This window comes from Zootoca vivipara, chromosome 9 (genome assembly GCF_965207765.1).
Source record: "Zootoca vivipara chromosome 9, rZooViv2.hap1.1, whole genome shotgun sequence".
In the NCBI taxonomy this organism is placed as follows: domain Eukaryota; kingdom Metazoa; phylum Chordata; class Lepidosauria; order Squamata; family Lacertidae; genus Zootoca; species Zootoca vivipara.
Window position 1 is genome coordinate 53,845,603 of NC_142592.1, and position 16,821 is coordinate 53,862,423.

Consider the following 16,821-nt stretch of genomic DNA (forward strand, 5'->3'; position numbering starts at 1 on the left):
AGTGCTTGCCTTTTGAACGGTTGCCCTGTTGGAGCAGTGGTAGCCAACGTAGTGCCCTTCAGATGCTATAGACTGTAGTGCCCATCATTCCTGACCGTTGACCTTGCTAGATGGGGATGATGGAAGTTGTAGTACAAGATGCCAAATGGTCTGAATAAAGACATTGGATTCTTATCTCATTATACATGATAAAGCTATCTTTAGCCATCTCATCCCTTGCTTTTTCCTTCAAGACCAATTGCAGTCGTTAACAGTCGTCAACAGGTTTACCACTCTTATCAGCCAATCACCCATTCCCACCACCCTTCTGAGTAATACCCCTCCCCACCCTCTGACTATACATAAGGGTCTGGTGACTTCTGTTTCAGTGTGTCTGAAGAAGTGTGCACGCACACGAAAGCTCATACCAATGACAAACTTAGTGGGTCTCTAAGGTGCTACTGGAAGGAACTTTTTATTTTTGGTTCCGTCTACTATAGAGGAAAAGGGCTCCCCGTTTTCTGCCCCCTGCCTTGTATGCCTCTCCCAGGACCTTTTTGCCTGCTATGCAAAAATCAGTGGGTTTGCCACTGAAAGTACACTCAGTGGGGACTAGAAAGTAGTCCATGTTTGCAAACGCATCTTGCCCCTACTTCCTGTTCACACTTAATTTTTTGTGTGTGTTTGGGGTATGCAAATGCACCATGTGTGGGGGACTTTACTTACCTTTAGTCCCATAAACGTGACAGATCACTGAAGCCTGTGTCCCTCCTTCAGCTGGTGGTGTTGCCATATCAAATGCTTCTGCATGAAGCCACTAGAAGTGCGTCTGGGATCAAGCTGAAGGATCAGGTGGTGATCATTGACGAAGCCCACAATCTGATAGACACCCTCACCTGCATCTACAGTGCCCAGGTTAGCGGTTCTCAGGTGAGCCAGACCTCAGAGCCCCTGCTCTGCTGCGTGTTTTTTGGTCTTCCACCATAAAGTTCACATTTCCACAGTGGTGGGTTTTATTTTTTAGGTTGCCTTCAATGCCAACATTTTATTTCTATTACAGCTGTGCTGCGCCCATTCCCAGCTCTTGCAGTACATGGAGCGCTACAGGTAAAGCTATTTACAACTCGGGATGACATGTTTGAGCACAGTGTGAAACTAGGGTTTTTTGCTATTTTTAATATCAAAATTTACATGCCAATCTATAAAATTATTCAGGCAGCTTACAAGGTAGAAACAAACATCATAAATGGCACAGTTTGGACATTATGCTAAAACCAAACCACGGCTTTGCACAAATGAGCAAACGTGGGCTCTTGGATGTAAGATGGCAGCCACAGCCTTCTTCCCTGGGACCTGCTGCTGCTGTGCTATGCAGGACTAAGTCATGGTTTGCCTTACTGTTATACCCAAATCAGAACTTGTGGTTTGTCTCACTCCAGACAAGCCACAAGCTGTAGCTAAAGTTTTTTTCTTGGTTTACTGCTCTTGGTTTGTCTGGAGTGAGACAAACCACAGTCTTAGGTTTGGATGTAGCGGCACTAGGCCAAACCATGGCTTCGCCTCGGATAGCATAGCAGCTGTAGAGCACTGCAGTGCATGTTTTCTCACATGTGCTCAGCCATGTTTTAAAAATTCAATTGTGGGAAAAGGCAAAAACAAGCATAAAGTACAGCACACAACTTTCCTTCCTGCAGAGATAGTGTAAAACAATTTAAAACTATATTCTCCCTTTGCATGGGGAAGAAAGGAGAGGGAGCATGCAAGTCCGAAGACTTGAGGTTGCTCATCCTTGAAACAGCAATACGTGGTTTGCCATTACAGTAAGATGTGAGTCATAGTTGTCTTGTCTATATGTGGCAGTGTTTATTCACCACCAGGGGCCTCATACTCTCCACCAGGGGCATACCGTAATTCTAAAGCCCAATGTAACTATGTTGTGTCAGGAGCACTGCCTGTGTGCATTGAGACACTGTTTGATTTCTGTAATAGGAAGCGCTTGAAAGCAAAGAACTTGATGTACATTAAGCAGATTCTGTTTCTGCTGGAGAAGTTTGTGGCTGTTCTTGGAGGTAAGAGAGAATGTGGGTTTGTTGGTTTCCATTCTGCGGGGAACAGGTTCCTGCTACTTTCCTCAAAGGCATCAAGCCAAACCAGACTTTGAGAGACAGTGTTTGTCTCAAGGGAGGTGAAGCTAACCCCTCATTATATGGGCTCCCATTGCTATGGGAGCCTCTGAATCATCTTGTGTGTGAATATGGAAGAGCAATGGATCCCAGAAAAATTGAGGAGAGCCTGAACAGTCCCAGTGGCCTGTACTGATCTTGTTTCTCCCCTTTCCTCAACCCAGTCCTCCGTCAGTCACCTCTGTCTTCCACCTCTGCCTCAACTTTTTCTCGGTTGCCGTTTTTGTTCATTCTAACAGAAAGCTATGCAGCAAAATGAAGGTGTTTTTTTTAAAATAGGTACATAAAGAGGAATCTGCTTATTGCACGTGGGTTCTCCCCCCCCCCAGGTGTCTGTTCCTGCTTTGGCTATACGCCATATACCGGTAATTAAGTCAACTTCCTGTATTTACCGAACTTGCTACCAGCTTAATGTAATCTAATTCCAAATTGCTTGTTGAATTATTTTTTTGAAGCATGTACAAATGCAATAAGCCCTTTAATGAGAAGCAAATTGGAATCTGTGTTTAGGGGGGGATACAGCCGTGAATACACAGCATTGGAACGAAACGTTTCCTTCTAGGTGGCAGCCTTGGAGAGCGACAGAACTTCAGAATTGCATGGCCTCTTAGACATCATCTACTTCTGCCTCTTGCTCAGTGTAGGGGTCTGCAGCTACAGCATCCTTGACAAACGGTTGGCCAGCCCCTGCAATGGAGAGCCCATCATCCCTCCCCCTTCCCCACCTCAAGGCAGTCTATTCCACTGTCAAATAGCTCTTGCTGTTCTTAGTGTCTCCTCACGTTTGGCTGAAATCTGCTTCCTTTCCATTTCCACCCATGAGTCCTTTCCGGAGCAACAGAAAGCAAGTCTGCTCATCTGCAGTTATTTGAAGGCAGCTCTCATGTCTCCCTTTAATACCTTACCCACCTTTTTCATCCATTCCCTCATATAGATGTGGTTTCCTGATCCCTCACCTGATAGCTCACTTCTGGAAATATTCCAGTTTTAAAAAATAAACTGAAATCATACGTTGAACCGGGAAGTAGGCACGGTACTCCAGGTACCAGTTTCTAGGCAGCTGCTGTCTTTTTACGGCAGAATCCTAAGCATGGCAACTTGGAAGTCACCCCTTGCTTTCAATGGCACGTGTGGTCTAATAGGTGCACTTAAGATTCCGCCCTTGTCATCTCAGCTTCTTGTTTGGGATTTTTCAGGGGAAAGCGCTTTTAATTCAGAGTGGCTTTTTTTGTAAACCATTTCTCATTGCTCTGCTCTTCTTTGTGTTCTACAGGAAAGATAGATCAGAATCCAAACACTCAGAGCATTCCACAAGCAGGTACGTCGTGCCTCCAATGTCTAAAATGATATGGATTGGCTGGAAGTGGGATACCTAATTGGGAGTGAATAAGGAATGTCTCTTTAGGATAATATTCTCTCTCTCTCTCTCTCTCTCTCTCTCTCTCTCTCTCTCTCTCTCTCTCTCTCCCCCCCCCCAGGGGTGCAGTTGAAATCTATCAATGACTTTCTGTTCCATTGCCAGATTGACAACATCAACCTCTTCAAGGTTAGGAATGGATTGGTTTGTTTCAGTGTCTGGAATTGTGCTGATAGAATTTGTGTGAAGCTGAGAACTCGTGTCCCAGCTCTGAAGAGTGTTTTTTTTGTTTTTGTTTCAACTACAGTACTTATTTGTCTTTTTATCTTGTGAACCACCCTGAGATCTTTTGATGATGAGTGGTCTATTAATAAATAATAATAATAATAATAATAATAATTATTATTATTTCTGTTTCCAAATCAAAACATACTTCATTCCAGTATGTGTTTTTTATTTTCTCATCTGGATTTGTTAAGCAACGAAGTTTAAAGTGGTGATGTTCCCTTTAGCCAGCTTTTCCTGTTTTCATGAGCAAGAAGTTCCAGGTGTCATCCACGGGGGTGTGTGTGTTTGTGCTTCTTGATATTTAGCTGCTAGGGATGGGAAGGCTGGTGGTAGCATGTGAGAAGGCCTTTTCCTGCATGTGGAATGCCTTCTCCATGGAAGTAAGGACAATAGGAAGCTGCCTTATACCAAATTGCTCCCATCTAGCGTCGTATCATCTGCACTAACTGGCAATGGCTCTCCAGAGTTTCAGGCAGAGGACATTCCCAGCCCTCCCTGGAGATGCCGGGGATTGAACATGCGACTTTCTGCATGCAGATCAGATTTTCCACCACTGAGCTCTGGCCCTGCCCTGGTGTTGACAACATTCTCCTTTCAGTGTCAGCTTAAAACGCAATATTAAAACCAATTCAAACCATTTACAAACGGAATGATAGGTTGGGCCATAAAATACATGAATGTCAGGTGTCAAAGACAGACAGCAGAAGCTATGTAAGGAAACCCATTCTGGAAATGGCTGCACTTGAGGCTGGGATCTAAATCTTTTAAATATGCAAAATTGGATATTATAACAGACCTCTTGTTTCCACCAGAGGTCTTCAGGCTTTTCCAGACCCAGGGATCACCCAACCAGCAATGTGGGACCTTTTTCAAATTTACTTGACCCCTCCCCCCATTGATTATTTTGGTCAGTCCCCTCTTATTCTCTATTGAAACCTGGTTTGATCTCACCAGAATGATAATATCTGTTTCTGACTGTGTGTCAGCTCTTCTTTTATTTGGAGAAGCATTAAAAATTATATACTCCCTGCATGCATATCTAGCACATCAGGAAGGGGGGAAAATGTGTGCTGGTTTTCTACTGGCAAGCCACATGCTCCATCTCTCTAGAAGAAAATGCATGTGTATGTTACTTAACAATGATCAAGGGCTTTCTCATCCTAGAATAGCCAGCCACACGCATGCAGTGGCAGAGTGACAACTCTTGAAGATGAGCAGCCTTGGAGTGTGGTAGGAATCCCTTGGAGGACTGCTTGCTTCTGCCTCTTACAAATCCACCTCTAACTTAAACCTGTGAAATGAAGTGTAGTTGAGTCTTCTGCTGGAGGAACTAATAAAAGTAGTTGAGTTGTGACAGTTGAACAGAGGTGGCTGGGAGATGGAGCTAAGCAAAGAAGATGAGTAAGAACGTGTGTGTTCGTTCTCTCTCTCTCTCTCTCTCTCTCTCTCTCTCTCTCTCTCTCTCTCACAACAGGTTCAACACTACTGTGCGAAAAGCCTCATCAGCAGGAAGGTATTGTTCTTTCTGACTTTTATTCTACCGTACTAGAATGGGGGCAGATACTTTTTGCTCAGATGTCTGTACAAAAGCTAGTTGTTGCTACATTTCTGCAGGTTTCTCTCTGCAGTCTTGGGGACTAGAAACTCTCTCTCTCACACACAGACACGCCCGGTAAAGAAAATCCGAGGTACTTAATGGAACGGATTTCGGCTATTTCACACAAAAGTTCACTTATATGAAGTTGCTCTGAATGGTTGCCAGTTTGAATTTTCAGAGCAAAAAGGTAGCACTCGGGAGGGAACTATTTTTTGGGGGGGGTTAATGATGAAAATATTGTTTTATTTTTTTTTGTCTGTTCCCATATCTGCTGCTGCTTTGAAACCATTTTATCCCTGGTTAGGGCTTCTGTCTCCTTTTAAAAAAAATTATAATTGTTTTTATAATATTTGCTAATGCAACGAGCAAAACATCAAAGTAAAAAAAAATTAAAACAGTCACAAAGAGGAATAAAAATGCAAGATAATAATAATACAACAACAATAATACGCTTAACAAAGAACGAATAGCATAAAATACATTTCATCTCCTTTCTGCAGTGATCCTAACCAATTGGGCATCACTTTATAGCCAAACCTGTACATTGTCTGAATGTAGAAGTTGCAGTGGGTTCTAAAGTTGTTGTTGTTTTACCATGCAAGATTCTGCAGACTTTGCAGGAAAGGCCCCTGAGCGTAGAATCAGTTGTTATGGGCCAACACCTTAATACCATTTCTAATCTGTCTACATTTTGGCAGCTCTTTGGCTTTATGGAAAGGTACGGGGCGTCTGGAGCTCTGAAAACTCGGAAAGAAGACCAGAAGATATCCGGCTTGCAGAATTTCCTGAAAACCTTGAACAAGAGGCAAGAGAAGGAAGGTGGGCTCAGCTGTTAAGTTGTGAAACGGGCTAGAAAAGGCAGAACCAATTGAAATGGTTGCCAGTGCAGTGATTTCGTAACACCATGGGGATGCTGGTGTATCCACGGCGCTCCTCTGCCTGTGTGTGCTGCCCTTCCTCTCAATGGAATCAGAGGACCCATATGTATTCTTTTACATGTATGGGTGTCAGGAGGTCCTACGCACGAGTAGGAATCCGGCAGAGACACATGCCCGACTGGCATGTTCTCTCCCTCCTGGTCAGTTGTTCAGGAGATTCAAAAGCTTTCTCCAGCCTGAACATCACAGCGACTGATACCAAGAGGCATCGGCACACTTCAGGATCTGCAGAGTATAGGCCAGGCATAGGCAACCTTGGCTTTCCAGATGTTTTGGAACTACAACTCCCATGATCCCTGACCACTGGCCCTGTTAGCTAGGGATCATGGGAGTTGTAGTTCTAAAACATCTGGAGAGCCAAGGTTGCCTATGCCTGGTATAGGCAGTCAGCGTTCAGACTCGGTAGCTTAGCTTTTTGGCTAAACTACGTTTATTTACATATACACACTTGGAGCATCGTAACTCAGCTCCTTCCTCTTCAGCATCAGACAGCAAAGAGAGAGAACAAAAGGACAAATGTCTTACATCACGGACACACAGTCATAAAAACATCCACAATGTGGAATGAAAAGATTCACCGTCATGTGATAAAAACAATCCCATGACTGCAACACGGGGAATGAATCCTAACAGGGTTTGCTCACTATGTGGAAATGAATGGGACCTTTTCAAGCATGCAAGAGCTTCAGGTCCATGTGGACCAGGGTGTGTCCATTCACTCCACCCTGGGGAGCAAGTTAATTTACCGAAGCTGTTTCTTGAATGCCGTTTCTTCAGTTAGGGCGAAACAGCTTGAATTTTTTCCTTCTTTCCAAAATAAGTTTTGATGGGGCTGTGGGCATTTTTACACAGGGCACTTAGACCACGAGCAGAAAACCTGCATAGACAAGAGTGTAGATTCAGTTTCTCTGCTTGATCTCATTAACAACTTTCAGATGTGGTATGAATGAAACTGGTCTTCTGAGCTTGTTACCCTCCTAGCTGCTGAACATCCCCTGGCTTTGTGGCACTTAATTTCACCAGCTGAGATTGCTCTTTTGGTCTGCAGGGACTCAACACAGCTCCCCTGAAGAGGCTGAGGCTGAGCAGCCAAAAATGGCATCTCCCCTAATGCACATTGAGGGGTTCCTGGCTGCGCTCACAAATGCAAACCAAGATGGAAGAGTCATCCTCACCCGGCAAGGTACGTGGCAAGTTGACGGGTGTCTGTTTTAAGTACGTTATTTAACTAACTAAAATTCGCAGTTGCTAGTATAGGTGAGGGCTGGGCCTAAGGATTGAAAAGCCACTTGCTTCTGTGAAAAGCTACTCTCTCTCCTTGAGAGAGTCCTCCCCCCCCCGTTTAGTTCAAAGCAGCCTGAAAATATGCAATGATCTGGGACAGCGATGGTGCTGTCAAACCACCCCTCTCTCCGGTGCTCTCAAAATGTATCTTTAAGTGAAATTACAGTGTTGGACAGATGGATGGCCCACTGTCACGGATGCTTTAGCTGAGATTCCTGCATTGCTGGGGGTTGGACTAGATGGCCCTTGGGGTCACTTCCAACTCTACGGTTCTGTGTTCCTTTTCCAGGCACTTTAGCTCTGAGCAGCCTCAAGTTTCTTCTTCTGAATCCAGCGGTGCACTTTGCCCAGGTGCTGAAGGAGTGTCGGGCCGTGGTCATTGCTGGAGGCACCATGCAGCCGGTGAGGGACATTTCTTGACATCTCTAGACTTTGGTTTGGTCTGAGTAGTGGTTGCTTACAAGCAAGGCAGTGGTAGAAGGGGCTACATGCTGTCTTTAGGAAGCTGTGAACTCACACTGAAGCTTAGAATATCTTTGGTTTGGTGTAATCAATGAAGTTGCACTGTTTTTATTCTAATTGCAGAATTTGGAGCAGGGAGTATTGTAACCTTAGTGGTAGATGGGACTCATCAATCACCATGTGCATAAAGTGGGGGGGGGGGGGAGGCTCACATAATGCACTTCAGAACGCCCGCCTTTGGGTAACAATTTTATGTCGGTTTTTTCCTCACCTATCATGTTATTGCAGGGTCAGGGAAATCTGAATTAAATAAGCATTGGAGGGGAAGTGTAGGCTTCCCTTTGGATGACAACAATATGTGGATGGTGTCAAACACTTGCACAACTGGAAGTCCCAAATCTACTTTAAACTGGTGGTGTACACACCCTAAGCAAATACCCCATAGCCTTTATGGAGCAGGCCCTTCCTGGCAAAAGAACAGAATCTGCTAGGTTTATAAGGTGTCACCTTGAGTCTTTGGCTCACATTATTATTATTATTATTATTATTATTATTATTATTATTATTATTATTATTATTATATTAAAAGCTTGACATTCAAGCCTGTGCTTATTTGCCCTATTTCTTCAGGCTGCCTGCTGCTTTTGACAAGTCCTAGATCCTTAGCCTCTTGTGTTTGACCTTCAAACGATGATCTTGCCAGGAGCAGGGGCGTAGGATAATAGGGGCGGTTGGGGCAGTGTGCCCCGAGCGATGCGATCCCAGGGGTGCCATTGCCGCTGCCTGCCCCGCCCCCAAAACACAGCGCACCCTGCCCCAAAACGCATGCCGTGCCCAGGTTCCAGAATGCGCGCCGCGTCACTGGGGGCAGCACGCCTGCTCTCCGCCCCCGGTGAAGGAGCATGAAGCTCCGGCGCTGGCCAGGAGGGGTCATTTCAGAAAAATCAGGATTCCAGTAACACCATGGTGGCAGGACCAATCTCTGCCAGGCTTTTTGCATCTGAGCCCCAACTGCTGGCAGTGTATAAGTGGAGCTGCAGAATATAGGGGGTGGGAAAAGGAGTGAACCAAGCAATCCCATTTGGAAGGGGGCTGTGCTATCTGCTTGTTTCAAAAGTCAGGGAGGAATGTTTTTGTTCTTCAGGCTGCCTGCTGCTTAACGTGTGCACACACACACACACACACACACACACACACACACACACGAGAGCCCAAGTTCAATCCCTGGCATCTCCACGTAGGGCTGGGAATGTTCACGGTCTGAAACCCTGTAGAGCTGCCGTCAGTCAGTGGGCACAATGCTGAGATAGATGAACCCAGTAGCCTCATCTGGTCTAAGCCAGCTTCATAGGGTCATATAACTAGGTATGAAAATTGTTGGTATGGATTTCTTTACAGCCCCAAAGCTCTAAGCTATGCCGTACGAGGCCAGTACAAACCCCTTCATAACTGGGGAAGAGGGAGGAGGATGGGCTTTGACAATGCATAGCTCAGTTGGTAGAGCATCAGGCATCGTGGGTTCGAGCCCCCCGTTGGGCAAGGTTACAATACTTCCTGCTCCAAATTCTGCAGCTAGGATAAAAACAGTGCAACTTCATTGGTTCATGATTATGGAGCTGCACTGGCTTCCAGTGCTCTAAGGCCTTAACATTGGTTCTGTGTACTGGGTTCTGTGTACTGTGAAGAAGGGCTGCAGCTCAGTGGTAGAGCATCTCTGCATGTGGAAGGCTCCAGGTTCAGTCCCCAGCATCTCTTAAGTAGGGCTGGTAGAATACCTCTACCTGAAACCCTGGAGTGCCGCTGCCAGTCAGTGTAGACAGTGCTAAGCTAGATGGACCAACTGTTTGACTTGGTATAAGGCAGCTTCCTATGTACTTAAAAAGGCCACCCTATTCCCTTGACCACTGCACAGTCTTCGTATTCAGCCACTGAGGCATGTCAGGGTGTCCTTGACAAGAAGTTATGCATTGAGTGTGGCGTCATGGGGACTGTGGAACTCTCTGCCTAATGAAATCAAGCTGGCACCATCTGCTGTGAACTTTGGGTGCCAACTATCAACGGCTTAGTTACTTCAGCAAACCTTCTTAAGAAGAAAATATGTATTTGTTTTTAAAAAACCTTGCTAGATGGCCCATTTTGTCCTTTTCTTGAATACATCTTGCTTTGATTTTTTATTTGTTAGGATGTTTCGCTTTTAATTGACATCTGATAATGTTCTCCTAGCAGTGCAGCAATAAAACAGTTAGCACATTTGCAAAGCTAAGCTGGGTTTGGTATGGGTTCAAACGATTTTTATTGAGGGGGGGGGGTTCTGCAGATTCCTGCATTGCTGGGGGTTGGGCTAGATGACCCTAGGGCTCCCTTCCAACTCTTAACGGTTCTGTGTTTGCAATATAGAAAGGAATAAAAGAAACAAAATCTGATGATGTGATGAAGGAGCCACTTGGTGGCAGTACTGTACTTCATTTCCTAGCATGGCCAGTGGGACAGAGGGAGATAGAGTTGCACCATCTGGAAAATCAAGTCAATGGGACAGAAACACCCCCCCCCAAAAGACATGGTCAGGGTATGCGCTGTATTCCTGAAATGTGGAAAGGCACAAGTTTTGCAATGGTCTTGTGGCCATTTACTCTTCTGGATGCAGCCTAATAATTACACCAACCTTGTGGTGCAAATGCCACTTTGGTCTTCCACATGTGGCACACAACTGTTTGGTGTCACAGTTCAATTGTGATCTTGACAACCCACTGGTGTAGAGCCCAGCCTTAAGGATAGTTTGCAAATCTAGGTTTGTCTTGCCACGCAGGCATTATCTGAAGGACTTTTCACTGAGGGTTTCTGAATGTTATTTTTGAACGTTATTTATTTTAGGCTGCCTTTCTGAACAAAGTCTGTTTGAGGCATTTATAGAGCATAAAATCAAGATAATACAGCATGAATTACCTTAAAACTTTTTTTTAAGTTCCAAAAAAAATCAAAGTAAGCAAACAAGAGTTTAAAACATAGTGGAGCCCAGAAAAAAAAATTAAGAAAAGACCACAAACCACAGTGATAAATTTATTAGAAAGTTGCTCTCTTACTCGTGTGCTCTGGAGACGCAATGGAAAGAGTTGGGCCTGCTTTTTGTTTTGCTTATTTATTTTATTAGGTGCATTTATAACCCACCTTTCATTTTAGCAGATTCCCAGGGCAGATTACAAGATACAGATTCAATAAAATTGCAGAAAAACAGCTATAAATCATAAAAGCTAGCTTGACAGCAGCTAAAGCAAGCATCCCCAAACTGCGGCCCTCCAGATGTTTTGGCCTACAACTCCCATGATCCCTAGCTAACAGGACCCAGTGGTCAGGGATGATGGGGATTGTAGTCCAGAACATCTGGAGGGCTGCAGTTTGGGGGTGCCTGAGCTAAAGTCACAGGGCAGGCTACCAACTACAGCTGACTGTGCACCATTGTAGAGGCACGAGCAAACTCCTAAGTGTCTCTGCCTTTTCTCCCAGGAGCTGAAGGTGTCGTGTGTGCTTCTTACCCCACCCCAATTTTATCCTCACCACCATCTTAGGAGGCTGGTTACTCAGAGGACTTTGCCCTCTGAGTAGGGATCAGAATCCCGGTCTCCCAGGAATTCACAAGAAATGCACCACACTTCTCTTGGCACCCAAAGGACAAGAGTGTTAGGATCACAGAATTGCAGAGTTGGAAGGGACCCCAAGCCTCATCCAGTCCACCCCCCCTGCATGGCAGCAATCCTGCCCATAATGGAGGGCATTCCACAGATGGGGGAATACCATAACTGTGGTGCCTCTGGCTATCTTGTGACATTGGCAAGAAGATAAATTAATGGTGCAGAGGGCAATCCATGGCTACTCGCCCTGATGGCTGTGCACTGCCTCCATAGCTGGAGGCAGCCATGCTTCTGGAAACCACAGGAGGGAAGGGTGCTCTTGTGTTTCTGTTGTCCTGAGAACAGGACGCTGGACTAGATGGGCTGTTGGTCTGTGTTACAGCTGCTTTGATCTGCAAGACTCAGGGTGGGAAACATCGTTTATGCATCTCATTGTGGGAGAGGTAGAGCCACTCTTGTCCCCATTTTTACAGAAAGCGGGAATGACCGCAAGGTCTCCTGAAGAAGGGAGCAAATCCTGAACCAGGTTGTCTTTCGTCCGGCTGCTACTTTCTTAGCGCATCAGTGCTTCATTCTCTCTTGTCTCACAAGCACCATCTCCCTTGTTACCTGGGTTGTCTTTGTGTGCTGCAGTTCAGTGGAGAAGCCAGAGGATCTGGTATTGGCTGTAGAACCCAGCTTTCCTTGGCATCACTTTTAAATTATTTGCCTTGTGGATGAAAGAGATTCTGGGAGGTTCTGTAGGCATCTCAGAAACTGAGAGGGGATAATGCCGAGAGGGTTGATTCAATCTCTTGAATGGCTTCTTCCTGTGTGTGCTCATTGTGTGTGGCTGTTAACCAAAAGGTTGGTTGGACCAGAGTTTCCTAAGGGAGCTCATTCCTTGCATGCAGGACACCCAGGTCCAGTCCTTGGAATTTACACTTAAAAAGATCTCAACTAGCACTGCCAGATAGAGTAGACAATACTGGACAAGTAGCATAAACTGGTATATATACAGCAGCTTCCTACATAGGTAGCAGGATTTGGTTTCTGGGTAGGAGGATGGGTGACCTTGGCCAAAATCAAGGGCAGAGCCCACGAGCCCATCTAGCCCTGCCTGCTGCTTGAGCCTTCCTAATTTTTTTACGAGAGCCTTGTGACTTGCAGGTGTCCGATTTCCGGGAGCAGCTGCTTCTCTGTGCAGGTGTCTGTGCCGACAGGATCGAGGAGTTCTCCTGCGGTGAGCCTCAAGACAGGGAAGGGAAAGGAGTGGTTTTAAAATTACTATTATCCAGCAAATTGCAGTGGGCAGATGGACCCTGCCTGCCTGTTGCTATGGCACTGTGTGTAGCGAAACGTTCCCTGCTCCATCCTTGCCTGCCAAAATGCTGCAGCCCAGTGGCCTCCTACCTCCAGCAGCACTTTACACGGGGAATCCCTGGCAAATGCAGCTGTACTTGCAATAAGCTGAAAGCAAAAGGGCCAGAACTGCTGTCTTCCTCCCGCCACTTAAAAAACCCAAGATGGAAAACGCAATGATGGCTGCAAGTTCCAGTAGATTAACTAGGGCTTCCTGCCATATGAACACGACTGTGTAGGATAGGGACATCATGGTTGGGACGAGTGGGACCTGCAGCAAAACACTGCTCCCATTCCGGGTTCCAGCCAGCCATGCCTGCTTCCAGCAGACTCCAAACCATGCCCCTCAAGTCATTTGTCATTCCTTGCCCATTGAGAACTTGTCTGCATTCGCCTGGTGTGGGTGTGGTGTCCACTTAGGCTTTTGCTCTCTCTTTTTGTACTTCTCAAACCTTGGGGTTTCCCTAAGCATTCCTACCTCCCCCAGTTTTGTTTGTGGGTGGTGCCCTTTTGGCTGTGTAAGGATTCACACTTGGATAATTGAATTTGCTATTAGCATATGATAGTCAAGAGCCAAATGATCTTTCTCTCCTGCTTGCCAAAGTAGGGAGTGATTCAGGGCAGTGTTTCAAGGACCTGTTTCTTTAGGAGGAGAGAATCTTGGAAGGCGTGGGTGTCGCCATGGAAATACGCCTGTTTACAGATCTTCAGGCTGAGAAGAAATGTCACAAAATCAGCAGTCAGTGTGGCTCATGCCAGTCCCCAGACGGAATCAGTGCTGGCTATGAGAATCCACAAGTTTCAGTGCCAAACCCTCATCCCACCTCGCTTCCTGTGTCGCCCCTTCAGTTGTGACTTTCATGTGTTCAGTCAGGGAGTAAGGAATCCTTGCTTCGATTAAATTACACCTTGCGTTTTTAGTGGCTCTCTTTAAGATGACTCTGCCACACAATTTGCTTGACCACTGAAATCTGGTGGTGGCCCGTGCGTCCAAAGGTGGGCTCGGATATGGCTTTGCTTCCCAGTGGCTACGAAGAGGGACAGCTGTTCAGCTTCACTGCCTCTCATTCCTTCTGCCTGCTTATATGTCGTCAGGTCACGTGATTCCCCCAGACAACATTTTACCCATCATCCTCTGCAGCGGCCCATCCAACCAGCAGCTGGAATTCACCTATGAGAAGCGAGGCCTACCTCAGATGGTCAGTATCTGTCCCATTACTTTGGCGTCCAGTAGCACCTTAGAGACCAACTAAGTTTGTCATTGGTGTGAGCTTTCGTGTGCATGCACACTTCTTCAGATACTTCAGAGCTCATACCAATGACAAACTTAGTTGGTCTTTAAGGTGCTACTGGAAGAAAACATTTTTTTTATTTTGTTTCGACTACACCAGATCAACACGGCTACCTACCTGTAACTATTACTTTGGCTGTTCAAGATAGGTCACTTCATGTTTTGAGCTTGCTGGGGTAGATGCAATAGGCCTTGCTGGATCAGACCAGGCACCCATTGAGCCATCACAGCAGCCAGTTGGATTCCTGTGGGAAGCCCATAAGCAGGACAAGAGCCCAAGAACCTTCCCTGGCTGCTCATCCCCGCCAGCTGGTATTCAGAGGGGGCCATGCTGCTTTTGGATCCCGGAGGTGTGCTGTTTGGGTGTAGCAAAACTTATTCCATTCTGATAGCCTTTTCAGAACTGGCAATGCGCTCTGTACAAAATAATTAGCCGCTGCTGGGACAAATGGGGTGGAGGAGAGTAGGGTACCGGGTGGTGCTTAGGGGCTAGCCCCTTCCTCCGGGCCTAATATTTAATACAGGCAGTGGCTTTTGAATCCGGTGTCCTAAAGATTGTGGTGGCTGCTTTTCTCTCTTTAGATGGCAGAGGTGGGACGGATTCTTTGCAACCTGTGCAACGTCGTCCCTGGGGGCGTGGTGTGCTTCTTCCCCTCTTACGAGTATGAGAAGCAGGTTTATACGCATTGGGAGAAGACCGGGGTGCTTACCCAGCTGGCCTCTAAAAAGAAGGTAATTGCTCGGCCTGGTGCTGCTGGTGCTTTTAAGCAGAAGCTATTCCTTCCGGAATCAAACCATTATTGGCTGATTACAGTCCTCTGCTCTGTTTTTTGTTCTCTCTCCTTGAGTTGTTCCTGCTGCCTGCACAGTGAAGCAGAGAGGATGTTTGTTTATATGTCCAATTCCCCTCCACCCCAATAATGAATAAGCAATACTTGCTGGGCGACTGATTGGTGTACTTGGGTCTAAATTAGATTAAGCGCTGCTCCATGCTTTCTCAAAGCGCAGTGAGCTTGGCTCGTTTGCAGCGGAGGCAGACAAGAGCCCAGAGATGAGGGCCATTTGAAATTTATTTTGCAAATTGGAAATTAAGCTTCTGTAACCTGGAGAGCTAAATTCTGCAAGTTCATTGTGAGCACAGCAAAATAATGAGCAAACAGGACATATGGCATTGCATAATAAAAACTCATTCAGTTGGGTGTGTATGATTCTCAATTTGTGTCCTCTTCCTCTGGGGAACTCCAAGGAGCAACCATTCAACCTCATAACGAGGTTGCCCAGGACCCACTTGAGGAGCATCACAGTCAACTGGGGATTTGAGCCTTAGTTTCCTATTGATAAAAGCTGTGTTTTTAATAATAAAAAAATAAAATCAAAGCAAAGATCCCCTTGCTGTGATGGTGCAGTTGCTTCACAGGTCTGAAGGGAGTTATTCTGGTACCCAGCCTCTTGTCGTCTTCCTCCATGTTTCCTGCTATGATGCTGCCTGAACTGGTAATGCCAAAGGAGCAGTTAATTCTCAGTGGGGAAGCTGAGGCCTCCATATTTGGTCAGATTCACCTGATTCTTGGCTAATCTGTAGTGAATTTAGAAACAGCAGCTAGAATATTTTGGACCAAGGTTGAGTTGTTGTTTTTTGCTACTGCCTGGAAGTGTAATCTTGCTACACTTACTGAATTGAAATTCTGGGTTGTTGTTTTTGTATTCTGTTAAGTTTGTTTGCTATTATGAAATTGTTCTTGCAATGGGTTGATCCTGTGATGTACTGCTGATCTCCTTGTTATTAAGCAACTTTCAGCATGATTTTTGTGTGCAGAAAGACAACATGCAACTGAACTGATGATGATGATGTGCTTTGTGTAAGTTCAGCATCTCTTTCTATCAACTGATGTTTTCTGTGTTTTTTGAACAGATATTTCAGGAACCAAAGCGGGCGAACCAGGTGGAGCAGGTGTTGGCTGAATATGCCAAGTGCATCAAGGTGAGAGCCAAGGGGCTGGCAGGCTGCTAAGGTACTTAGTGGGAAAAGGCAATGCCCTTGTGTCAGCTAAGCCGAATGGCCACTCTGCTACGTTGGTCCAGAGGTGGGCTTGTTTCCAAGCCTTTAACCACCCACCCCCTGGGGGCGGGGCTTTCTTTTATGCAGCGTTGCAGCCAATCAGGAGGCCCCATGACAGGAGCGCTGCTGTTCTCTGTAGTTGGTGGGAAAATGAGCGAAGGAATCAATTTTTCCGATGACCTGGGAAGGTAAATGACTGGCTTGTGATCAGGAGATGTGGAAATCCCCCCATTAACCCTTTCTCTCCAGTGCAGTTCAGCAGCTGAAATAAGGGGGGGGGGAAATTGTGCTTTTTTTCTTTTTTGCTGGAAGCCGCCCAGAACGGCCAGGGCAGCCCAGTCGGATGGGTGACATATAAATAATAAAATTTATGAAATGCATAAACTGGAGACTTGCAGGCTCTGGGTGTTGGAAGG

At 45.9% G+C, this 16,821-nt stretch overlaps 1 protein-coding gene across 6 annotated transcripts in view; it reads left to right on the plus strand.

Annotated features, from left to right (window-relative positions):
* DDX11 (DEAD/H-box helicase 11) overlaps positions 1-16,821 on the plus strand; it is a 56,901-nt gene that overhangs the window by 35,337 nt on the left and 4,743 nt on the right. For 5 of the 6 annotated variants that reach the window (XM_088652324.1, XM_088652325.1, XM_088652326.1 and 2 more), the window contains exons 10-23: positions 757-909; positions 1,040-1,086; positions 1,969-2,048; positions 3,436-3,480; positions 3,641-3,708; positions 5,282-5,320; positions 6,103-6,223; positions 7,391-7,525; positions 7,916-8,028; positions 12,864-12,936; positions 14,151-14,254; positions 14,929-15,078; positions 16,259-16,327; positions 16,493-16,593. In XM_088652324.1, coding sequence (XP_088508450.1) covers positions 757-909; positions 1,040-1,086; positions 1,969-2,048; positions 3,436-3,480; positions 3,641-3,708; positions 5,282-5,320; positions 6,103-6,223; positions 7,391-7,525; positions 7,916-8,028; positions 12,864-12,936; positions 14,151-14,254; positions 14,929-15,078; positions 16,259-16,327; positions 16,493-16,593 — 1,298 coding nt within the window. The remainder of the gene's footprint in view (positions 1-756; positions 910-1,039; positions 1,087-1,968; positions 2,049-3,435; positions 3,481-3,640; positions 3,709-5,281; positions 5,321-6,102; positions 6,224-7,390; positions 7,526-7,915; positions 8,029-12,863; positions 12,937-14,150; positions 14,255-14,928; positions 15,079-16,258; positions 16,328-16,492; positions 16,594-16,821) is intronic. The other variant, XR_015945901.1, reaches the window with a different exon arrangement.